The 26,505-nt window shown below is 39.9% G+C and overlaps 1 protein-coding gene across 2 annotated transcripts; it reads left to right on the top strand.

The window, feature by feature from the left end:
- The first annotated feature begins 4,856 nt into the window (after positions 1-4,856).
- ppp1r16a (protein phosphatase 1, regulatory subunit 16A) lies at positions 4,857-25,797 on the top strand. Of its 2 annotated transcripts, none has more exons than XM_061713645.1 (11): positions 4,857-4,971; positions 16,653-17,724; positions 17,999-18,069; positions 19,158-19,303; positions 19,707-19,810; positions 20,078-20,202; positions 20,433-20,558; positions 20,640-20,715; positions 23,518-23,647; positions 23,734-23,896; positions 23,990-25,797. In XM_061713645.1, the coding sequence occupies exons 2-11, from the start codon at positions 17,478-17,480 to the stop codon at positions 24,509-24,511; spliced, it is 1,710 nt and encodes a 569-aa protein (XP_061569629.1). In that variant the 5' UTR covers positions 4,857-4,971; positions 16,653-17,477; the 3' UTR covers positions 24,512-25,797. The 2 variants fall into 2 exon arrangements, with proteins under 2 accessions (XP_061569629.1, XP_061569628.1); XM_061713644.1 differs by lacking the exon at positions 4,857-4,971 and adding an exon at positions 8,001-8,431.
- Positions 25,798-26,505: the final 708 nt, after the last annotated feature.

Raw genomic sequence — 26,505 nt, 5'->3', positions numbered from 1 at the left:
TGATCTATCGTTGAGGTCAAACCATCCAAGCCCAGACACAGCAAAGTAGCCCTGAATGATGGCACCATGTTTTACAGTCAGCAAAATGCAATGGTTTCCTTTTATCAAGCATAAAATTCTTCAGTTAAACCCGAAAGATCAACATTTGGTCTTTTAGATTCGCAAACTATTTTTCAGCAGCCTTCTGATTTCCATGTGGTTTGTGGTTATTTGTTCTAATTGATCACCCTAGGGGCCCTATCACAGCCTTCATTGGGTGATAGATTTGGGTGATACACCCTGGATAGGTGGCCAGTTCATCACAGGTCCATACAGAGACAAATGAGAGAAACAACCATGCATGTTCACCCCCACACACAATTTAGAATTGCTAAACAACCTAACATTCAGATGCTGGAGGGCATACAAATTACAAATACAAAACAAAAAGGGCCCAGTCAAGGGGAGAGTGTTATTTTGATAAATCTCCTTTATTTTAATTAACCAGAGTGCAGACACACACCAGGTTGTCACCCCTCTCAAATGAATCAAACATCTTTGAATTTCACATATATATATTTCAATACTCTTATTTATTTTTTTGTTTTATTTGTTCTAGAGGCATTGGTAAGATAGTGTTAAAAATAATATCTGTGTAAAAATATATTTCATGCATGTTTTCCACTGGAAAATATTCTAACATTGCATTAGTCAATTTACTTAGGTTAACGGTATGACCAATTCTTTATCTACTACTACTACTACTACTACTACTACTACTACTACTACTGTCATTTAGCAGACATTTTTTATCCAAAGTGACTTACATCTGAGAGAACAACACAAACACAAAATCCAAGTCCAGTTGGAAACAGGTGCTGTCACGCCAGTGCTAGAATTTTTCTTTTTTTTTGCCAAACACAACAGTCCCTTTATCAAGAAAGCTACGTTTAAAAAGACACCATTGTGCGATCATCTTGTCATAAGTGCATGCAGCTTACTCAGGACTGAGTCCTGCAAAGAGCTGGATCTTCTAACTAATTCTGATGAGCAGAGAAGTTTGCTAGATGCGGAAGTGCTCCTTGACAAGGTGAGTCTTTAGCTTGCTCTTAACAGTAGATACGGACCCTCTATCTACTTTTACATCAAGCCTAAACCATAAATACCAGATTATATATACATATATATATATATATATATATATATATTTTTATATATTTTTTTTTTATATATATTTTTTTTTTTTTTTATTGAACCCAATTTATAAACAAAAACATACATTTATACAAACTGCTTCTTGAGCTGCTCGGTAGATCCCTCCTATTGTCCTCATTTTCTGAATACACCCCGTGTCCTCCAGGTCAAAATGACCGATCTTCAGTAAACTCCCATTATAAGCACCTTAATTGAATTTTAAACATCAAATTTCATCTTGCTTGAAGAAACAACTTGTCATTCATCACAAAATGCGTGAATGCTTAAGGTTTCCATCTTCATTCGTATTTCTATAAGTAAAAAATAAAATGTGCAAAAAGGAGTTTTTAATGCATTTTTATTCATCCCAATCTCTAATCTCAGAGTGAACAATTTTAGATAATGTACAATACAAAAATATGAAATATAACATATCTCATTCAACTAATTAGCACATATAGGGCAGTATGCCTTTGCAGATATTTTTATTACACCTGCAGCACACAGTATAATCCTTCTTTTGAGGGTAGAACTGACATCTCTTCCTCTTAAAAAAAAGCATTCCTGTGCCTCTCCAAACTGAATTGTCACTAGCCTTGCAGCCTCGCCACTTGCTGTAGCCTGATTCTCGCAAGGTTAGTTGCAACAACGGGAACAAATTCGGAACAACAAATCAGAGATGGATGGATGAAACGAGAGAAGGCATTTCTGCCAAAAAAGCGAAGACTTCGTTTAAATATCTCTAAAAATGGGATTCCAAATTTACTTCCCTAAAAAGGAGCAGGATGGGGCAGAGAACCACATGAGTTAAAATGACAAATTAAAAGAAAATGTAAATGTTTCACTTGAAGACAATCAATGGGTATATTAACTGAAAATATTTAAAATAATTAAATGTGCTTTAATTCCCTTTTGTGTTTTCATTTAAGCTGTCTTATAGGAATAAGAACGCCCACAGCATTTCAGGGTCAAAAAAGGTCGGCCTATCATATTCTTTTTTTTTTTTTTTCTTCCAGGTGTTTTCATTTATTTCCCCAACTTTTTTTTTTTAGTTTGTAAATGATTGACAGGTAGTTATTTTAGTCTTAAAATGTAAGATACTGGACCTCAGTTGGGCTGGTGGGACGGCTGACAGTGGAAAATGTCCCTTATTTTCAAATGCAAAACTTGACTGGTATGGTTAACACAGTGGCGGGTCATTGTGACCCGAGGACGTGTATCATCCGCTCTGCAGAGACGGTGATTGGCTGCAATCTTCCATCTCTCCAGGACCTGCACGCCTCCGGCAGACCCCTCCCAGCCGGACACAAACTGTTCCAGACTCTTCCCTTTGGCAGGAGGCTGCGGTCCATCAGGACCAAAACCTCACGCCATAGTTTCTTCCCGACTGCAGCTGTCCTCATCAACAAGGCCCCGGACCCCCCTCTCCCCCGTCTACCACAGACTGTCCCCCCATCCCACTCTACGTTACATTAACGTAAAGACCCCACTTCTGACCTTACAGTATGCGCAGAGTAGTATAATCCAGGTGCCATAAAGTAAAAATCCTGTCCAGCAGTTGTTCCAACCCTCTGAAGAAGCATGTGAAGACAATGCTACAGCAATTTCTGCTGTTTGCAACATGGGAATTGGTTGTTTTTTGCAGAGGTGTTTAATCCAGATGCCATAAAGTAAAAACCCTGCGGTGTGTCTGGATCGGCCTGTACATTTAGAACAGGTGTTTTCACTAAGGACCTACCATTTACCTGCAGAGGAGCTGGTTTAGTATTTGGTTGGAACAACTGCTGGAACGGATTTTTACTTTATGGCACCTGGATTATACACCTCTGCTATGCGTCACATTAATGCACATCCTAGGTCACCTTTGTACAGACTCATTACTCCGGCAATTTAAAGGGGACCTATTATGGCATGTAATATCTATTTTAAACAGGCCTTAAATGTCTTAAAAACAAGCTTTTGATTGTTTTTTCTGAGCCATGTCTTTATCTTCCCATTCTCTAACCTCATTCTCTATGTGGGATTCTGAGCGGGCGGGGCTATGATAATCAGGCACTGTGCTGATTGGCTGCCTGAATGATTTGTAGCAGGGGAGGGCACAAAGCCTCGCTCTGGGAAGGAAGAGCAGCCGGCTGCGTACACTATTAAATTGTGTCCTAACTGCATGCGATGCGAGCGAGCGTCAGCGACAAAATTAATTCCATTGCTTTATTTTCTATTGGACTGTCCTAACTGGACGCAGCGACGCAGTGCTGCGCAGCGCAACGCGCCATTTGTCGGACGCCCTGCTTCTATTCTCTTCCTGCCGCTCGCGTTGAAAGCCAGTTGAAAGCGCTGTAGGAAACAGTCATGGATGAGGAACGGCTGATCCAGTTAGTTGAAATGAGAAGTTATCTCTATGATACCTCCTCATTTCACTACAAAAACCTCAATAAAGTGGCAGCTGCTGGAGGGAGATGGACAGAGAGCGTCCGATGTTACGCAGTGCGACGCGATAGTCGGACGCTCGCATGCAGTTAGGACACGGTGTTTAGTTATGGGCGTGGTTTGCATTTGGTTACGCAACGACGGGAGCAGAATCTGAACGGCTCGTAGAAGCCACATCACACTGGATGGCTCATCCGGGCGGCTGTACAGACACTGCAGAATTTGGTTGCTTTCCTCCTTCTCTGAGTTGGCAGGCTGAGGGGAGACCACTTTATACATGTTAAAGCAAGAAAATACGTGTTTTTCATAATAGGTCCCCTTTAAAACCAACATGTTGTACATTTTTTATTTTAATATTATTTGCTCTTTTGTATTGCACCAATCACCACAACAAATTCCTTGTGTGTGTTAAACTTCTTTCCAGAGGTGTCAAGTAACGAAGTACAAATACTTCGTTACCTTACTTAAGTAGAAATTTTGGTTATCTATACTTCACTGGAGTAATTATTTTTCAGACAACTTTTACTTTTACTCCTTACATTTTCACGCAATTATCTGTACTTTTTACTCCTTACATTTCAAAAACAGCCTTGTTACTCTATTTCATTTCGGCCTTTAAAAAAAACTATCCAGTTAAATTGCTCCATCCGGATAGAGTGAATTTGGTTGTGGTTGTTTCAGATGTTCTTGTCCAGTTTTGTTCTTACATCCGTTCCCTCAGATTCCTGCAACTAAACTTGGATGTACATTCCAATAAAGGTTAGGATAAATGATAACATGCCTCTGAAGTTTGAGTTTTACACCATTACAATACTTATAGGCAACTAGTCATCATATCTCCTGCTCTCTGAAACACACGTTAATGCTCAATAGTACACATATATGGTTCTTTAATATATTTGCATTATACTAAGACGCATTCATTTTCAATGGCTTTTGTCCTTAATGGCTTTTTTCCCCCTAACATTACTTTTACTTTTATACTTTAAGTAGTTTTGAAACCAGTACTTTTATACTTTTACTTGAGTAAAAAACTTGAGTTGATACTTCAACTTCTACAGGAGTATTTTTAAACTCTAGTATCTATACTTCTACCTGAGTAATGAATGTGAATACTTTTGTCACCTCTGCTTCTTTCTGATTCTGATTGTGATTCCGAGGACATCAGGGGGGTTAAATGAGGGCTGCAGAGCGTGTGATGCTGGATGCTCTGGCGCCCTCTAGCGGAGCCTCTCCTCCGGGAGGAGAGCGTCGCCCCGGTTGCCATGGTGACGCATTAGCGCGGAGGGCTGGCTGCAGGAGGGAGGAGGAGGAGGAGGAGGACCGTCGCTGCTGCACAGCCGAGCAGGGAGCACGACGGACAGGCAGCAGGTAAGAGGCCCGCGCGGTCTAGGCAGCGTTAAAGTCGTGGTTGAGACTGTAGTGAACTATTACCGCTCTTCTTCTTCTTCCTCTTCCTCGGTCACCGTGTTATTAAAGCTAAGCCGGCGCTAAGTTCACGCTAGCTTGACGGGACATCTGTCGTAGTAGCCAAATTATTAACGTCATTTATTATAAGTTTTCATATCCGTTTCTTTAAAACAAAAACAAAAACAAAACAAAAACCCCAAGCGAGTATGAAGCAGGCAACTTGAATGAGATGCTTTCTCGGTTTACCTGTGGGAGCACCTGTTGAGGCTGAAGGCTGGTTTATGGTTCCGCGTTACACCAACGCAGAGCTTACGGCGTAGGGTACGCGGCGACGCGCACCTTACGCCATACCTTACGGCGTATGTTCTGCGTCGATTTAACGCGGAACCATAAATCAGGCTTGAGTGCACCGCCAGGTAGAGGCAGCTAGCTGCTCTCACCTAACCAGGGCTTAACCCCTCTGGTAAAGCTTTTTATTGTCATTTCCACACTACATTGATTCTACCAAAGAATAAAGGTAAAGTATAAACTACACCTGTTCCAATAAGTCAAATGTGGAGTCGTGACTTGTGTACTAAACCTGTAGGCTACATGAACAGCAGCAGGTCATAGTTCAACTAAGTCCACTTCCCTTCAGTACAGCAGCCTCGGTGGATCACTAGTACTGTACACCATGTGAGACATAATAAAACAATAAAAGCATCATCACTTAACACAATGAGCTTCATCTTTCACAGTGATTACTAAATAACTCATTCACCTTTATACCGTTGGCATTACTTTAATACCTTTCAGGGTCACTGTAACATTTACCTGTGTGCCTGTTTTAGTGCCACATCATGGTGCTATAACATTTATTTCATAAAGTGAATTGTAGTTGATTGTTATGTAAACTGCTGACCAAGAGTAAATGAAAAGCCAAATATAGACTCATAACTTGATGGTTTCTTGGTATTTATTGCAAAGGAACCGGTAGGACATACGATGGTATTAAGTACATATAAATGGTAAATATGTATATGACAGACATCAATAAAGAAAATTATAATATTTTTTTATATTTTCCTCGGGTGTTGATATCAGTGGACATATTTCATTGAACTTAACCCGTTGCCAAGAGCATTAATGACCCATTAACCTCAATAATCCCCTGACCATCAAGTCTTGTTTAGTGATCCTTGCTGTCAGTGTCAGCTATTGCTGTTTGTGGGTAAAGTACTTCCAAACAGTATTCCCTCCTTAAGTATGGTAAAATATTTGCAGGTTTCACAATATAGACTGTGATTAGCTGTAGACTCCCAGACAGACAACATGCAGACCATCTAGCGTGTTACCACAGATGATCAACTCCCAAAGGGAAATTAAGTTGTCATTGTAGTCCGCTATGAATACAATAAGAATACAATAGCATGAAATATCATATGTCATGATGAAATTCCTCAGTATATAATACATCTTGGGCTTCCCATTTGCACCATGCCTGTTTTTGGCTTTGGTTTTATGAGACTTTTTAGAACTTTTTTGTTTTCATATCCTGGTTTACAAGTTTTGTTTAGTTAGTTTTTTCCTACTTCATAATGGGGGAACAGCTACGCACTTACACAGTGGACCAGTCATGGCACAGGTACTTGACTGGTGGATTAAAGCAGTTATATGAGTCAGTTGTATGTCTGGAAATGTGGACACAAAAAAGGAGAGATTCTTCCAGTAATTATAAACTACGATTAGTTTTTTGTGGTCTGAACTTGCCTCTTATGGAGGTAAATATGTTGTCTCACTAGAGTTCTGTCCTAACTGAACAAAAACTTTATTAGCTAGGCCAATAAATGACCTTTGCCAGTAACTTGAAATAGTTATTATGAAGATATGTTTTTTCTAAATGTTATTCCATGTCTGGTTTGTGATTCATGATAAAATAATTCCACCAAGTCAAATAACTAAAGGAGATTTGGCTCTCTCTGACATTCCTTCGCTTGTGCTTGAACTCCCTTTTGTTTCTTCTCACTAAGTTTTCTTTACTGTAATCTTTGTTTTTGTGAGAGACTATGGAGGCTGTCACCCACACATTGCATCTTGTGGGCACGTTTTAATGCCTCTTTTTCAATTGCTGTCTGTGCCTACATGACTTCCCCCTTCTTCCTGCTTTGACGCAGTTATAGTTAATTTAGGTTACTCTGCCTCCTCCCCATCCTTCCTCTTCATATTGTAATATCTCCTTCACATTCTTTTCCCCCACATCCTTTTGCTTAATCACACCATATTTCATGGGTCTCTATGCATGTTGTCAGTGCATGCTTTAATTTTTTTCTCTATCTTGCATCCACTCCCCAACCCCCCCCAAGGCCTTTTTCTCCCTGCTGTTGGCTACTTGGCAGAATTACTGAGATTTGTGTGATTATATGGAGCAACTCAAACCTTTACTCATGACAGGACTTACTGTAGATTCTCCTCCTCCTCTCTTGTAGTCTCTCACAATCAGTCCCTCCATCAAGGCCAGAAGGCACAGTTAGTTTTCATAACATCAAATAATGTAAAGATCACTTTATAGTAACCGAGAAACCAGACCCCAACATTATTTAAACAAATATACTTCAACAATCAAAATAAAAAATAATTCTGTGACGGTAATCAGCAAACTGTTTCAGCTCTACTTATTCCATAATAGATTTTATGTTAGACGAGGTGACAAAACCAGACTTTCCATGTGTTTGGTGGACAGTTCAGGTCATCAGGCTTTGTTTGAGATTGGATGTGGGATCATTCCCGAACGACAAGCTACACTGAGTCAGCATTGTTTGTTTGAATGAATTGATCGAGAAGATGCAGCACATCATATGCCAGACTAACAGCAGGTGTTTGTGGTGTTGTCTCTCAATGAAAAACAATAAATGAAGTAAATGGGACCTTGTGTAACCAGATTTAAAGATGAGGAGAGATGTAGGCTGTATTTCCATTTGTTTTCTTGTAAGTTTGTCCATGAGTTGCTACTGCGAGTTCCACCCTCTTGATGAATGTGTGAGTTTTTTGTCAGTATGTATGTGTTCATAGTAGCCTATTCATTACGGCTCTCGGGAGAACGTTTGTGTTCCTCAGCAGCCCTTCCTGTTAGGTCGCTAAATTCTAAAAAAAAAATAAGAAGACTACAAGTGTCAGATTGATGCAAAGAAAATTTTCCAGATACATGAAACTTTATTTCTCTGCATATACGTACGTGTTGGTACGATATTAGTTATATCACCATGTGTTTTTCTGACCGTCTGGTACTTGGCTGACTCAGAGAATCACAAGGTTGTTACACAGTCTTGCCTCCAACAAATTCCCCACTGCATGTTTGGCCAGGGACTTCATTAAGGCAAAACCGAAAAGCTAGTTCACATAGGTGCATCGATGGATAGCAGTACTCATATAATTCATCAGTGAGGTAAGATGACAACATGATTGTTTTATTTTTTTTCCCATTAATCGTGGAATTCATCTAATTGTTGTTTTTTTTGGCTTTGTTTATGTCTACAGTATATAAATGCCTGTGGAAGGGTTGGTAATTATTTATATTTGATAATACACTACTCTCTGAATTGTATTTTCCCGTGGTCTATTTTTAAACTTGTTTCTGCTTCCACCTTTTTATAAGATTATACTGAAAGGATATTCTTAGGACAGAAAGAAAGAAAGAAAGAAAGAAAGAAAGAAAGAAAGAAAGAAAGAAAGAAAGAAAGAAAGAAAGAAAGAAAGAAAGAAAGAAAGAAAGAAAGAAAGAAAGAAAGAAAGAAAGAAAGAAAGAAAGAAAGAAAGAAAGAAAGAAAGAAAGAAAGAAAGAAAGAAAGAAAGAAAGAAAGAAAGAATCACAATTGTGAAATTATCTGGTTGTAAATGCATTAATCCACTGATTTTATGCCAATGCACCAAATGGACAGTGCTACCAATCTTGTTGTATACTGGATGTACAATGCCAATAAAGGCTTTAATTTACTTTGGTTAGGGATACTGTAAAAAAAGCCTGACTTTAACCATGAATGAACACTTCTGTTTATAGCAGCTAGTTTTAGCGGGTGGAGTCAGCTACCTGAGTCAGCTCTACCCCCCCTCCTTCTTGGGTTATCCCTATGTTTTGAAGCTGTTGTTTGTACTACCTAATTCAGAGATACAGCAAATGCAGCAAGATGTGAAATTGGGTGTCAAGAAAGATGGGAAAGCTAAATAAGTCCACTCTTATAAATGTCTGTGATGCTATTGTATCATGAAAATCTGAGCCACTTCCTGAATTACATGTGCTTAGACTGTGGTCACCCCAAACAAAGACTAAATGGTAAATGGTAAATGGCTTACACTTATATAGCGCTTTCCCTGTGTACTCCTACAGCCCAAAGCGCTTTACACTGTAGACATTCACCCACACACAGCCCGGTTGTCTGCGGAGCTGCCCTACAACAGCGCTGGCCTGACAACCGGGAGCAACCGGGGGATTCAGTGTCTTGCCCAAGGACACTTTGGTGGACACAGGATGAACTAGTGCTGGAACCACTGACCTTCAGGTTCATGGGCAAACGCTCTACCAACTGAGCCACCTACCCCATAGATTGTGTATCTATATATTTTTTGAAAGTTCATAGTAAGTCCAGACACACCTGTTCCCTTTAAGTACAATTACAATTTACAGTATTATTACATATGTTGATATTTATGCCATCAATTTATGGTTCATATGTTTTGTGATGTCACATATGATTGATTTCATTTTTATCCTCTCCTCTTTTTCAGTTTGCTTGGACTTTGGTAGCATGACAGTATTTCTGTTGATCAGCAGTTATAGCTTTAAATTGTTTAACATTGGGTGATGGTAAATCTAAGACAATGGTGGTGTTCTTGAAATCTCTTTCTTCATTTTACCAACTTTGTATATTAAATGACTCACATTTGGCTTCTTCTACTCAAACCCTTGCCATCACTAAAGTCAGCACTGGCTGTATTCCTTACTAAACTTCTGCCACTTTACACTGATTACTGACTGTAGACTGATAATTAAAGATTTTTATGAAGCAATAGTACGGCTATCTTTAGCTGCCTGCATGTGACTCGTATCCTAGCGATTCCTCAAGAACATTAAATGCAGTCAGTATGGAAGCGCTGAGACATTCACAGGAAGCCAGCTTGGTCTGTTTAAAAAAAATGCCATGAAAAAAAATGACCTTAACTTGTGAAGCAGTTTTGAATCTTAGAAAATGAGCGTCTCCTTTTATTTTTTTCCTGCAACACTCCAAGTAAAGATCGTGTTGTTTGAGGTTGAGCCCAAGCTCCATTCCTCTAATATCCCACACTGATTGGCTTTGGCTTAGATTTGACTTGTCCAGCTCAGTCTGCCAAGATTACTAATCACTAAACATTGCCCTCCTGTGCCCTGAGGACTTGTTTGTGTAGTGACTGTATTTTCAGAGTAAGTCATTCACTATGTGTTACTTTGTATTTACCGAAATGTGGTTGTGTCATCACAGCTTTTATACCAGATTACAATTACAACTTATTCATCAAATGATTTATAGTAAATTATATTTTGAAAAGCTGAATGGTTCTGTAATGTTATAGATGTTCATCAAAAAGTAATTGAAGCTTTAGCTAACATCACACCATCAGCTTGCCTTCTGGGGTTTACCTGTTGTCAGGCAGTAGTTTAAATGACCATTCACGCAACGTTGCCAAGTTCTGACATAACAACTTTCAGTGTCATCTGATTGCTGTATTGTGTAGTGGACATCAGATGTGTGAGGGGATTGTCTAATAGTGACGGCTTTTATGGGAGTAGAGCCTATATAAAATAGAACATGTGTCACGTAGCGTAATCCCAGATACTATGAGTACAGGAGTAGCCATGCTAGACGGAGGCCCCACTGGTTGCATCTGTGTCAGCTGAAGAAAAATATTAACTTGTAATATTTAACCCTGGTCACAAACCATAATGCTGTGCAAGTGGACCTAAGTGGGGCCAGCGTGACACACTAGGTGCAAAATAATTTTTCAGGAGTACATAACCTATGTTCTTGTCTCATTATAAACTTTGAAACTATAGTGACGTCACATGACTGACATTAGGATTTTATTTTTACCAGACAACCTCAATCTAGTATACTTTGAGCAGTTAAAGGATTACATGTATTTAGTTGTCGTAGTCCACAAATTCTAGCATTTTGTTGGCCCACATACAATGTTGGTTAACCGGGGTTAGTTACCATATGTATCTGGTGTGATATAATTTCAGTAAATATAAAAACCCTTGTTGCTTCATTATTTATCCTTCGAAAGTAGTATACATTTTTCTCCAAGAGATTTTATTACTGATCAGGCCCCTGTGTGAAGTCTTCTTCAGCCCCAAGGACTGGGGTTAAGATCTGGCCTCTGTAATGACAAATCCTTATGTGACAAGTGTTTCTCATGTTCCCTGAACCACTGAGTTAGTTAAATCTCATAATTGCCAACTTGGAATATTCCTATGCAATTAGAATTTTTTTTTATATTTTATTTATAGAAAAATCAGTCTAGAGATAAACTAATCATCATTTCATTAATATCTGATTCGTTGATTTACTCCCTGATGACTGATGGAGATTATGATATCAGAGGGGGGATGATGATGTGTTTTTCTTGTTGTTGTTTTCAATTAAATATTTCAATAAAAGTACAATCCTTCAAATATGTAAGAAACAACAGTGCACTAAACTAGGGATGCAACGACTAGTGAGGCATCATTCTTCTTCTTATCTCTGCTGACAATGGCATGTGCACAACAAACACCAACCATCTTACTTTTGTGGTGATTTTGTCGCAGTTCCTCGATTGACCACTAGAGGCTGGCTGCAAAAGCGAGTCAGTCTCCTTTGACTCCCATATTAAAATGTCAACTTTAGAGCAAAATAAACATATTTACTTATTGGTTCAAAAAACCATATTGGTCTCAATTGTTTGATTTCAGAATCATGACAAATCTGGGGGGAGGATTTATTTTGTACCACGCCAGAAGAGTTCATATCAAGCAACACATTTCCTTCTAGATTGATTGGTGAGCAGAACGGTGGCTTGGTGGTTAGCTCTGTTACCTCACAGCAAGGTTCCTGGTTGGATTCCTTGGTCCGACGGAAGTCTTTTCTGAGTTTGTATGTACTCCCTTGGTTCCCTCCTGGTACTCTGGCTTCCTCCCAGAGTCCAAAAACATGTATGCTTGTTGATTATTCCAAATGGCCTGTAGGTGTGAGTGCGTGGTTGTTTGTCTATAAGTGTGGCCCTGTGATGGACTGGTGACCTGTCCAGGGTGGACGTCTATAATGACCTGCGTTTGTGAAGCAACCGCTGTCTGTATTAACCCAGCTTCGGCTAAAGCCATTTTTGATATTGCTGTTGAGTCGACGAGATCAGGCATGTGACTGAATGCTTGGTCCATTGTTTTATACAGTCAATGATGCACAATAGCGTTAAGCTGCTATTGACACGTGTTCCTCAAAAGAGTGAGGCATCCCCCTCCCCATCTCTGCTAAAAGTTGCACATGCGTATAGTGTACAGCGCCAAGTAAACAATATTGTGCCAGATGATGCAACACCACAGTGACGGGCAGCAAAGTTCATTAAAAGATGTATTTTTGGATGAAGTTTCCATCTTTCTTGTCTTTTATTTTAAATAAGCACCTAATTTAAACAACCTCATGCAAAATGTAAAAGCGGAGAGCTAAATAAGAACCATTTGATGAGTAAGAGATTCATAATCGGATTAGTCGACTAATCGTTTCAATGACTAATCAACTATCAGAATTGTCGTTAGTTGCAGCCCTACTCTATACCAAACCTGATAAATCAAGAAAGGCTGTTACTAGTGATGCACCGAATGTTCGGTAACTGAAATTGTTCGGCCGAGAATATCAAAAAAACTCTTTCGGCGTTCGGTGGAATAAGTGGGGGAAAAACCGAACAATTAATAACGGCATGTGATGACGCAATCAAACAGCGAACAGCGGGGACTGAGGGGCGTGCGGTGTTAGGCAGCAAACATGTCAGCATGTCAGATCATTACTTGGATGTGGGGAAAAAGCAGAGGACATGAGAAATGATCCAGGCTGAGTTGGATTTGGGAAAGCCGCTTGTTGATGGAGGCGGTCACGGGATGCACAGCGCAGAGAAAAGGGCCCGTACTATCGATGTGGTGGAGAACCCTCACTGTCTGATATGACGAGATCCTCCAAGAAAATAACCCAGATTTTTACAATTATTATACAAGGATTCAAATTGCAGAGATCAGCCCCACCCCACCGCGACCCGATTAATTGGATTTGAACGGGAGAAAATGAAAAAGGATTATGAGAAAAAATACAATAAGTACAGTAAGACAAATTGTGACTGGCGGGTATTTCATTGCACATTTATTTGATTTATGTAATGGTGAAAAAATTGGCAAAATAAATGAAAAACTGCGAAGAACCATTGTTCAGTATTATTCGGTTTCGGCCACAAATTTTCATTTCGGTGCATCACTAGCTGTTATAGAGTTAACCCCCCCACCCCATCTGATATCTGATATCCAATCAGTGAATTATGACAGTGTACGTTTACATGCAGCAGTGTCAGACAGTGTATGATATGATGGAATTGGTTCCATCTCTAAACCTGGTCACTCAGAATATTCAGGTAATCAGCTAAGCACTGACTTTGTTTACATAGTATTTATGAATTTTAACCTGACTTACTGAGGCAGTTTATGATACAGTTTATAATACTGCCCCCACAGGTTTAATGGTTTACATTAGAGGCCGATCCGATACTATATATCAGTATCGATGCGATATTGTCCAAAATGAAAGGATCAGAACTAAGACGGGTGCTCAAAAAAGCAGTATCTTTATCGTAATGAATATTCTAAAAAAAATGATACTGTATCTTGACACCTCTAGTATACACTAGGCATGATCACCAGCCAGCCAGCACTCATCGCTCATAACATGTCTCCTTTAGGGCAACATAGTCACTTGTTAACTATTGCAGAGTACTGCTGTTGGTTTTCTTGAGTCACTGTTTTAATTATATTTTATAAGTAAAAAAAAAACATGAAAAATACATTTTAAGATAAGATTAAAAATATATATATATATATTATGGGGAGCTTTCTTTTGCTAATTTTGCCAATTGTGTCTTGACTTGTCCCTCTAATACAGCTGTGTAAGTTCCTGTGGGGATTTTCTCCAATCCTTTTTCCCTTTAAAGCCACTTAAAATGCCACAAAAACCTTTTCGTTTGTTAGCTGCGCTTGAAATCGCCGAGCAAGAACAGGATGGATGCCTAATTCACAAGCCACCATTGTTCCTGATTTAGCATATTTTAGTTTTTTTCCTGTTGACCTTCTAACAACAAGATTGACTTTGAAAAGTATGTTTTTTTTCTTTTAGATGAAGGACAGGCTCAGTTGCTTTCCACTGTAAACCAACATTAACATCATATGTAGACTATAAATGAATGTAAAATATTTACTACTGATAGTATAACATGTACCTAATATCTGCATTTATAATCCCAAGCCCGTGTTAATTTGTGCATTGTCTGAGTGACTAATCATAAAGTGACCTACTGGTCTATTTGAGAGTGTTATGTTTTTATCTCAGTCAAAGGAAATCCTTACATTGTAACTTGTGACAAAGGGTGAGAGGTTAAGTATCCAAAAATATTCAGTCTATCCTCAAGGCAATAGTTAAGATTTTAGTTGGCCAGGCTTAAAAGAGCCTGAGCTGGTGAAGGTCCATGTACTACACATCTTAATGCACATGAAGCTCTCGGATATAGCACTCTGTTCTAGGGAAACACCAGAGTCTTGGCTGGAGACCACAATTCACCAATTTTTAGCTTAACCAGTGACCGACAAACCAGGCGTTTACATATCCAGTTTAATTTTTTTTTTCTAGTAAAGTCAAAAAATGTTTGACCAAGGTCACAGACATTGCAGACTTTAGCGCTACAACAGGGATGTGATTTAAAAAAAATAGAGCATTAGTCTGTGTCAGAAAATTTTGCCCCAATTGAAACTGGCAAAGATATGACTGATCTAAACCAACATATAAACAATTACATGAATCTAGTTGTGTAGTTAGAAAAGCATTTGACTGTTTCAAAATCATTAGAACACAATTATGACTTCACTTTGACCAACAGTCTCAACTGGAAAATTCTTCCTTTTACAACAGAATTCATGTATTTATCAAATGTAAATGTACTGTAAAAAAATACACCCTGTATCAAAAGCCGGACTTAAATCTAAAGTTAGCTGAATCTGCAGTTAAAACGAGATAATTAAAAACTCTAAAGGGCAGTTTCAGTAGATTTAACACAAGGTGAAATGTTTTATAAATACGAAAAAATATGCAGTTGGTTAAATACAACTCAAGGCTGTCCACCCAAGGGGGGTCAAGGCTCTTTCGTTTTTAGAGGCGGTCGTTGTGTTTGCCAAAGTTAAAAAAAAAGGCCCTAATAGTTTCAAAATTATATTTAAATGAGCAAGCAGGTATACTGTCCAGGGGGCGGTTTGGACATAGTTGTTTGACTGATAGTTAAGGGTAAGAAATTGGCTCAAACTGCTGAGAAACAGCTGGACCCCAAGGTTGAAACCGATTGGTCAATAATAGAAACAGATGAAGGCATAGGACCAGAAGTGTTGTTAATTAAGAACATGGGACACTTCTCACACAGCTTATTTGATGGTACCACACAATCTATATGGTGAGGATTAATGAGATTTAAAATTACATTAGACAATCATTAGATGCTGCTGCTTATCACTTAGTGAACCATGGAGTGGGAAGGTTTGGACAGTGCTGTCATTTATTTTGCTTACTTAATAAACCAATCCAAACAGGTAATGGTAAATGTTAAATTAAATTACTGCTTCTGCTCTTTATGAATATTTAAGCCCAGCCTAGTTGGATTATTATGGAAAAATGCTGCAATAAAAATATCCATTCATATTGGACGCTGACACAATCACCAGCAGTCTGTCTAATGGTAATTAGTTCATATCTGTCAGGAAATTATACAGAACATTGGAAGTGCTGCTCCTAATCATTCTGTGTGCAGCTATTTAGCATCTAATCAGCTGATTTTAAAGAGCTATCCATCACCCACCCACCGTGTCAGATATTGGCTTCTTGCTGCAGTGGGCCTGTGGCCTGCGGCTGCTGTCTTGTCAGTCACTCTCTATCTTACCTGGTGCCTCTAGCTGACCTTCCTCTCAGCGCTCATAGGCCAAGGCCTAAATAATGTATGAGTAGCCTGGAAAGAGTTGTATGCGTGTGAGTCATGCTAATGAAGGGTAACGACAGCAATCTTGCTGACGTAAGGTTTCCAGAAATAGAACTTTCGCTGAAATTGAATATTATTTACTGGTAACTCCCTATTCCTTTAGTTTCAACTTGTGAATACGCCAACGCGAGTAAAGTATGTTGGGCTGCAAGGATGTCAATCATTAATGAAAAACCTCCCACCATCTCATGTTTCCTTTGGGAAGGGAGTGGGAGTGGAGGGAGTAGGGGGAAGGAGCTCAAGGGTTAAAGATAACATGATTACAAGTGCAGCATGTGTACATTATACCGTAACACAGCACTGACATTTTCTCTTCCTGCCCACAGACAAGAGACTTCATCATTAAAACCTTCATACCCGGCTCTCTTCTTTTGAAGACCTACAAGGAAGTGCACCGACACCCCCACTAGCAACAAATTACAGAGTTCATTTAACACCAGTGGATTATTGAATTCATTCAGAACTGGAGAGGGCCCTGTCTAAATCCTACAGATGTCCCTTTCTGTTGTCACTGAACAGCTTCGTTTTTTCTGCCTTGTGGATTTATTTTTCACCATCACATGTGGATTCTCAAATCATCACTTCTGCACGCAATCAACGCCAGTATGGATGAAAGGCTGAAATACACAGGCTGACGGAGAAAGAAGTTTGAGTCTACCTTTCAAGCGCCACCTCTGCTTTCCGTCTTACCTCAAGTGGATTTATGGCCGAGATATCCAGGTGCTGAAATGGATGGAAGGACTGACGACTGTCTAAAACCTGTAGCTGTAATTGTTACGTTTTGGACATCTTTCTACCACCATTTTATGTTGGAATGATCCAAGTTTTCCTGTAAGGCATGGAGAAGAGACATGACAAGTTTTTTGTGGTTTACCTCTGAAATCATGGCGATATCCATTACATGATAAAACAACAGATGTTGTTTCATAATACTTCTTAAATTTTTGCTGCTCACTTGTAATCCTTTTTTTTGTGTAACATTTTTTACAGAATTATACAATTTTTTGTGTGTGTGTGTGTGTGTGTGTACTACAGACCATGATGTAGGCCTGTTCGGCCAGAAGGAAGGTTAGGGAGACTTTGAAGACTGAGATAACTCAAAATCATCACAAATAGTGGGGAAGGAAGATTTTCAATATAGTGGCTAGGCAATGTCAGCAGATCACGGTGAGCTGCTGGCTGAGATGGCAACGGTCGGGCGTCTAAGTGCCACAGAGCGCCTGAAGCACGCGCAGAAGCGCCGCGCTCAACAGCTGAAGGACTGGGCCCAGATGGAAAAGGATGCAGCACGAGGTTCCAGGGCCAAAGCAGACAAGAAAAAGACTCGCAGAACCAAAGTGACGTTCCCCAACTCCATCACCCTTCTGGATGCAGCTGGCCGCAACGACGTGCAGGAGGGTAAGTGAAAGAAGCTTAAATCAGTGATCAAATCAAGTAAAATTTGCATACATTTTACTAGATAAATCACAGATTCCTTGTTATAGACTAAGTATGTTATTGTTAGGGGTTTTATTGTTTTCTGCAGGACTGAGGCTACATATACTGGCATATATCATCATTGACACCCCCATCCCACTCAGCTCCATTTATCATGTCTTTTTCAGACAAGTGTGATTTATATATGACAGTTTGCCCTATAATGCTGTGCACGTGTGTTTCTTCTTGTTTCCAGTGAGAGAGTTGCTTAACAGCGGTGTGAGTCCAGATCTTGTCAACGAGGACGGGCTGACAGCCCTACATCAGGTACACACCCAGCTTGTTGAGGGGGCGGTACTGATTTTATTCTTTGTTTAATGTGGAAGACTTCTGATTGTGTTAACTGAGACACATACGTTAAAGATAGTTTTTTTCTTTAAATTCAGTATTTTCACCTTAGTTTTTCTTTTTGTAACATTTGGTTTACCAACACGCCAAAATAACATATCATTATGACAATGGGCCATTTAGCATTGTTGATTTATCAACAATATACATTTCTTCATTTGTCATGATGTAATTATCTACGGGTTATCCAGCCGCCATACAATTTCATCTCGGTGGGCAGCCTTGTAACTGTTGTAGTCTGATCCTGTCCGGTCTTCTTTTTATTTTTTTTTATTTTGAAGGGGCTGTTTTGGCGTTTGCACCCACTGCTTTGAGCTCACCATGTACTAGTTCTATTGTGTTCATTATGTCTTCAGATAGATATCCTAAAGTTTCTTTTTTTCAGACAAAAAAGGTCACCATGTACTATTTTGCCTTTATTTTGTCTGAACCTTCACTAATCTTATATTAGTTTAACAAAGACACAGATTACCGTAGTAAGAGTACCAGACTTTGTGAAGGCTGTAATCCTCCATGAGAGGCACTCAGATTTCAAGGAAACTATTAAATGATTCCTGGATATTTTTTTTTGTTGCCATCTTTAAAACACGTTCATCTAAACTATGCCAGAGTTTAATGGTTAAAATTGACATCGTTTTCCTCCCCATTTTCTGTTATTTTGTCTTACAAGTTAAGAAGAACATATGCTACTTCTCACTCATGAAAGTCGTGTTTGTTAGTACAGAGGACTCTTTGTCAAATTGAGTTGACGCTGCTGTTCCTCTTGGAAAACTTAGCGTGTTTGCACAGCAGAGGATGGAGCCATGTGTGCATTTTTTTCCTTGAGCCAATGTAATAATTGCCATTGACAAAAATATAAATATGTATATTTAAGTATTCATTTCTGCTCATTCTTGTTGCTTGCCGTATGCGTTTTCTGCATTTGTCTGTGATGTCTTTTATCTGTCTCTAAACAAAACATTCATGTGTACATACGGTTTTTAAAGATATGTGTTCTCTCTTCTCAGTGCTGCATAGATGATTTTGTGGAGATCGTGCAGTGCCTTCTAGATGCTGGTGCCTGCGTGAATGCCTGCGATAGTGAGCTGTGGACACCACTGCATGCTGCTGCCACCTGTGGCCACACTGGACTAGTGCAGCTTCTCATTCAAGCGTGAGTGCTGATGTGAATTCCATTCTCAGTTTCACTCCCTCTTATAAAAAGAAAAAATAACTGTAACCTTCACAAAATAGTCAAAACCTCATGGATTTATTACCACAACTTCATTGTTAAAAATAAAAAAAAATGTAAGATTAGAAACCTTTCTCTCCTCCGTGTTCTGATCATCTTCTTATCCAGTAACAGTGGAAGTTGTTTTGCTTATTGGTGAATAAACAGGCAAAGAGAACCACGTTTACAGAACCAATGCAAATGTGGCTGCAGTCTGATGCTGAAAACCCCTTGCTTTGTATATTAGGGTGTGTCACTCTAATACAGTTTGCTTTGCATGTTGATCCACAGGTGAATGTGCACTGGTTTTGTATGTGTAAATGTGTGTGTGTGTGCATACTTTTAGTGGAGCCGACCTGCTGGCTGTCAATGCAGACGGCAACATGCCTTATGACCTCTGTGAGGACGAAGCCACGCTCGAGATGATAGAGACGGTTATGGCTGAACAGGGTCAGTTTCAAACAAAATGTTCACTTGCATGTCAGAAATTCTGGTTGTTTCATTAATCACATATTAAATCCCTTGACTTTTACTTGTCTGATTTAAAAAAAAAAAAGAAGATGTATATAGAGAATTGTATGTTCAAGTTTTCAACATCTCTGATTTGTCAGACTTTAAATGAGGTGACAAACACAGTTAACTGGATCCAAACTAACAAACAAGTGTCTTAGTGCTAAGCCAGTCTAATGAGCATATTTTGTGTGTTAACTTGTGCAGGGATTACCCAGGCCCGCATAGATGATTGCAGAGGAGCCAAACAGAAGGGCATGCTCGCTGATATTCAGGCACTGATTCAGAGCGGAGCAGAATTAAACTCACAAGACGATAATGGGGCAACACTGGTGAGTTGAAGTATCATATTTGGTGTTTTCTTTTTACAAAGTCTCTTTTATTGTTCTGAATCTTCAAGAACAAGTTTCTGTAGATACAGTCTTTGAAAATGACTTCTTTTATTTTTGAATTTAAAAAAAAAAAGTTGTATTTTGTCTTGTATTTGCCAGGATTAGTGAATTCCAGTACATGGCTGACATACCCCTTAATTGTTGTCTGTTCTGTGTTAAATTCCCCTCAGCTCCATATTGCATCTGCCAACGGTTACATGTCTGCAGCAGAGCTGCTATTAGAAAACAAGGCTGAGTTGGAGGTAAAGGACTCTGATGGGTGGACTCCGTTACATGCTGCCTCCTGCTGGGGACAGGTGTGTACTGCAACCACACCAAAACAAAACAAGACATATTTTGTAACTGTCTCCTGATTGTTGTTTGTATTTCTTCCATAGATCCAAATTGTGGAACTGCTAGTGGCCCACGGAGCCAGCCTGAATGCAAAATCTGTTCTCGAGGAGACACCTCTGGGTAAGACAAGAGTGTTTTCTTATCCTTCACTATATAGTTGACGGCTATGAATAACAGTGACTTACTCAGTTTAATTCAATTCAGTTCAATTCACTTCACTAATATACCACCAATTTAAAACAAAGTCATCTTGAGGTTCTGCATGCAGAAAGCACTTAGAAAGCACTCCAAGTTTACAAAGTTAAATACAAGCCAGTTTATTCAAAGTTGTTGTATGCTGTCATCTCATCTTGTTAGCGATGGAACTGAAGATTCAGTGAAATCTGTTGTTTTGAGTTTGTTTTAGATGAATTTTCATTTTTTGTTTGGAATATAATTTAGATTATATTTTTAACTGTATTTATCTTTGTAAATATTCTGTGTAAAGTGTCTGGAGATTACTTTCTTATGAATTGGTGCTGCACAAGTAAAATGTATTCAACTGAATAGGATGATTTGGTGTGATGATCCATGCAAATAGGTAAAAGCTGGGGAGAAAAAATCAATGAAAACTGCAATTCCATAATAATAATAATAATGTGGGTCCACTGCAAGCCTCCAGCACTAAACATGGTTCTGTGAACATCTGCCGCTTATTGCATCTTATTAGTAGAGCTCATGGAAATACTTTACTTCTCTAGGACCAGGGTGAGATGCCCGTCTTTTTTTTACTAAGGAAATTACTCAAACATTTTAGGAGATTTTGCACTGTTCAAAAATGTAGACCTTTAATTAGCAGCCTGAGCCCTTTCTGAGGTATTGTGAAGCTTCCTCCTATAATTTATGATGATGTTTGAATTTATTATCTTAATTTGAGATGGTGAGGGTCGTTCATATGTGGTCCTGCATATGCGCTGATGCTCGTAGATTTCCTCCAGGAAGGGGAGAAGGGTACCAATAATCTATCTTGCTGTCTTCACTGTCCTGTTGAATAGCTGTTGTTGGCGGACCTTTCCGTCCCCAAACCTGTATGTGAGTGTTCTGCTGATGGTACCTCTTTAGAAGATGGTGAGGTGGGGAACAGAGAGGCCTGCCTTTCTGAGTCTTTTTAAAGATTGGAGCCCCTGCTGTTTTAGTTTTTTTTGTTTTGTTTTTGTTTTTTTATTACTTCTGTGGTGTTAATGGTGGAGGTGGAGTGCAGGACCTTGGTGTCCTTGCACCTTGCCACAGCATCACCATCCTTATCAGCAGATAATGATGATGATGATGACTACCAGCCATCCTGAATTCAACCACCATCTCTTGTTTTTTCCACCTTGAAAGCAAGGTAGTAAGCTGCTCCACCTCCGTCCGTAGATGAGACACACCACTGTTGTATCATCAGCATGCCTAATGAATCTGGCAGTACAGTCCTGGGTGAGCAGCCAGACCAGCAGGGTGCTCAGGACACATCCTTAAGGTGAACCTGTGCTTGCTGCAAAGGTCACTCAGCCAGGAGGTTGGAGACCCAGTTACAGGTGTCCGTGTCCACCTCCAACATCCTCCGCTTATCCATCAAATGTTGTGGGATGATGGTATTAAAAACTGAGCTCAGCTCAGTGGTATTCTTCCTCTCTGGGCATTACAGTGTGATGTAGTTTAAAAGAAAATGCATTTTCTAGGGAACAATTATGATAGTATAAAACTATTATGGGTAAAATTTGCAGGAAGTCAGTTTTTAATGTGCTGAACCATTATTTCATTACTAGTGCTGTGAGGCCCACTTGGCAATAGATGTGCTTTGATATCTTTTAATGAATGCATCCTCTCAAATAGGGGTTCTCCTTGAACATCCATGGGCTTTGCATAATATCAACACCAGTTTCGTAGGTGGGGGTCTGATGAGGCATGTGAGGAGTTATGGACGTCTGCAGGATCAAACGGATCACTTTAGTTTTATTTGACACTTTTTCTTGATATTCACCCAGCATTGTTTTTATTTTCATGTTAAAATATTAGTTCCAGTTTTCTTTGAAGGGATGTTTTCTTACTTTTTGGAAGCCGTCTTCTCTCCGTCATCTCCGACAGAGCCTTCATCCATCACTGTTATAGGCAAAAACTGGTCAAGTGCTTCCCTTGTTGACTTGACTTGACTTGTTTTTTTTGACAACTGTGGATCGCACGTCAGCAATGAAGTTCAAAGACCTGCTGTGGACAGTTTGGCAGAGCTGACTTATGCCTTGTATACGCTGCATTAAAGCTCAACATCATGAACGACTCATGGTGATGTGTTTTGCTGCAGCTCCATATCAGTGGTCTTACATCAAACTCTGTGAACAGTTCAAGGCAAAGGTCTTGTGGCCAAAGATTAGCCAAAATACATTTCTGACAGTGACAGAAATCCTACGACTTCATCTTCTGACAAGTCAGTTAAAATGCTAAATGAAATGATGTATTAATGAATGTAATAATGTACTACTACTTACCACAAACTCAAGCAAAGCTGGTAACCTAAGTTGGCCTCTTCTCCCTCAGCATGACCAGGACCACACTCTCCTCCTACATTTCTTCTTTACCCATCCCTGGCATGAGCAAAATACTACTGAGTAAATCCAAAGTGTATTCTAAAGTTTCCTCCAATCAGAGTGCTCCTCAAGTGGAGAGTGTGTTCAAGTGGATTCAAATGGTCAAAGGTCAGGGCAGAATACTGAACCGGTATAACCCCAGCCATTCATAGTGCCAGTCCCAAGTCCAGGTAGTCCATGTTTGTCAGGAAAGGCATCCCAGCTAAAACCTATCAAAACAATTGCAGAACGCATTGCACATTACATAAAGATGTCAAAGAAATAACCTGATGTCTGTCAGAAGTAATTTTGTAACCTTTCCTGTTCTTTTCCCTTTAAGATGTGTGCATGGACGAAGAGGTCAGAGCCAAACTGCTGGACTTGAAGCACAAACACGATGCCATCATGAAAAGTCAGGACAGGCAGAAGGGCACCCTGCAGAGACGAGCGTCCAGCACTGGAAGCAGGGGGTGAGAGAGGCAACCAGAGAGTGAAATCTACACGCAGACGTTGGAGAAGTTTAGTGTTTTACTCCTCCTCTCTCTTGTTCATGCAGGAAAGTGGTGCGGCGCGTCAGTGTGAATGAGCGCTCCAGTTTGTACCGGCGAGAGCACCACAAAGAGGCCATGGTGTGGCAGGAGCGCAACCAGCAGCCTGAGCCACAGGACGAGGATGAAGACAGACAGACTGACAATGAGATGCACCGGCATGCCTCCATGGTGACTTCAAATACTTCTCCTTACTGTCTTACTACGTGAAGAGTGACTGCACTAACCATCATGTTCTGTTGGATGTTCCCCGTGTGTTTTCAGGTGGCCGCCGGCGCAGCGACATCACGTTTAGAGGAACTACAGACTGCAGACAGAAAAATTTCATCCGGCTTAGAAAATGGAGAGACTTCGGTTTCTCTGTCGTCCTCCGTACCGGGAGAGCTGTGGAGTGGCGGGGGTCTGATGGACCGCAGCGCCTCCTACCAGCTCAGCTCTGCATCTGGAGCCGGGTATCTGGAGGGGGGCTCATCAGACAGTATGACTCGGGAGAAGTCGCACCACACCCTGGCTGACTTGAAGCGGCAGCGGGCCGCTGCTAAGCTCAACAAGTATCCGGCTCCTCCCCCTCCCCTGCCCCCTGCGGTGGAGGAAGAGCCTGCAGTGGCAGACGCAGAGGGGAGCAGCACTCAGCCAGAGCTCCAGGGGAGCTCCACCGCAGAGCTAGCCGTCTCCCCCGGCCACGTGTTCTTCACCCCGGCCAGTGGAGATCCTCCACTACTGAAACTTCGAGCCCCGGAGGAGGAGCAGTCCAACAATAAGGAGCCTTGCTGTGGCCTCATGTAGACAGCTTCACACACTCACACATGCTGCCTGCAGGGGGCCCAAACTGAACAAATGAGGCTTTAAGTTATCAAAACAGACGCATTTCAAATAAAATCAGATTAAAGCTGCAGGCTGATGATTGTTGGAGCTACACTGCAGTTCAAGTGCAATCTATATGCTGTTTCCTCTTTCCTCCTCCTATGTAGTGCTCATCTGAATATTGGGATCAGGAGGACAACAGTTTCCACTTTTGTAAAGTTTTTTTTTTTTTTTTTCAATGATCTCCACTTCCTGGTCTTTTTTCACCTCTTTTCAGTGACTGCAGTGAAAGTCTTGGAATCATATAAAGTTATCCACGCACAGAACAACAAAGATTTATTTACAGCTGATTTATTTCCATGAGAGATTTTTTTTCATTTACCTTTTTTTTGTTAAATGACTGCTCTGAATGGTACATCCACATATACATAAAGTAAAAAGGTTTTTGGTTGGAGGACTGGTGATGATGACATCAGCTTTTCTGAATTTACAAAACAGACTGCTTCAATGTATTTTTATAGATTGCAAATATATTGATCTGTTTTTTTCATTTCACTGGATAAAATGGCAACATTTCAATATTTTTGATAGTGCAATTTGTAAACAGTTTGTCTTTAATGATGAATATTGAAATCAGTGGAAAAATTAAGAATAACACATTTGTAGTTTTCTGTCAGTATTTCTATTTTTCTATCTTCAAAATTTCGATCATATATTTATTCTATCTTACACTGAAAGATTCAACTCGTGCAATTTTTTTAAAGATATGTTAAAAAAAAAAAAAAAAGTTGATGCAAAATATTTTTGTATTAGCCGAATTATGAAAACACGGTATTTAATTTTCTGTCAAATCAAAAACACTTGCTGTATGATTGTTTATCATAGGTCGGTGCCTTTGTTCGGTGGCTTATTTAATATTGGTTTGCGGCGCTTGCACACATTTCCCACATAAATTTGGTGGTTGTGGGATCAAATTATCTTGACATGGACTTGATGTACTGTAAATGCACTCCTATGACTGTACTCCATTTCAGTTTTGTTAGTGATTTTTACTGATCGCTGTCAAGAAAAAAAATATAAAAGCATTTTCACAAATGATTTGTGTATTGTTTATAATGTATCTGCATATTCTAACTGCTAATGCCTGTTGTGTGAGGAGGAGGAATCAGATGACAGGTTTAATGAAGTCTCCATGGAGCAGCAGGTCGGGGGTGGAGGGCAGCGGTGGGTTGCTCTATATGTGCGCATAGGGGCGCCAGAGCCATGAGGGGAATGTTTTGAGTCAGCATTTTCTGTACTTACCAGCTGTTTGTGCATGTGTAAATGATATGATCAATAACAGACAGGCATGTCACTGGTTAGGCTCTGCTCCCTCCCCTCCTCTCGCCCTCTCGCCCCCTCACACACACACACACACACACACACACACATTATAGACCAGTGCGTTTGTTTTGTTTTTTTTTTCATTTTGGATTAAAGATGGAGTGGCAGAAGAGAAAACTATCAGAGGCACAACACAAAAAGAGGGAGGAGGAGAAAGCTTTTCAAAGTGGTTGAAAGACAGTGGGTAAGTTATATCAGTGTATCAAGAGGCTTGTAAATATTCAGGTTCGATAAAACTACTACTGATTACAGATCCTGACAAGAAAAATAAAGGAACTTACTTGTACTGATGCTCCTATTTAATACGGTGTAATAAAACCTTTGCAAGTAATAAGCCAAAACTTTTATCAGTACACCTGTTCAACATTCATTAATGGGAACATGTAGAGCAGATATTTTAATCTGCTCTGCCTGTCCAAAGTCACAAGCACAGCTAATATTATATAAGCCAGTGAATAAACAAGATTTATACAAATAAACCCCCCAGAGAGTAGCTGCGCCCCTGGAGAGCAGAGACCCGTACCCTTGAAAAGTGTCCTCTAAAGTTGTGGATGTCCTCCCCCTGTGGTGATATCGAGAGGTTACACATTAAT

This window comes from Cololabis saira, chromosome 22 (genome assembly GCF_033807715.1).
Source record: "Cololabis saira isolate AMF1-May2022 chromosome 22, fColSai1.1, whole genome shotgun sequence".
Taxonomy (NCBI): Eukaryota; Metazoa; Chordata; class Actinopteri; order Beloniformes; family Belonidae; genus Cololabis; species Cololabis saira.
The sequence above is the reverse complement of the archived record's forward strand: the minus strand, read 5'-3'. Positions and strand labels throughout refer to the sequence as shown.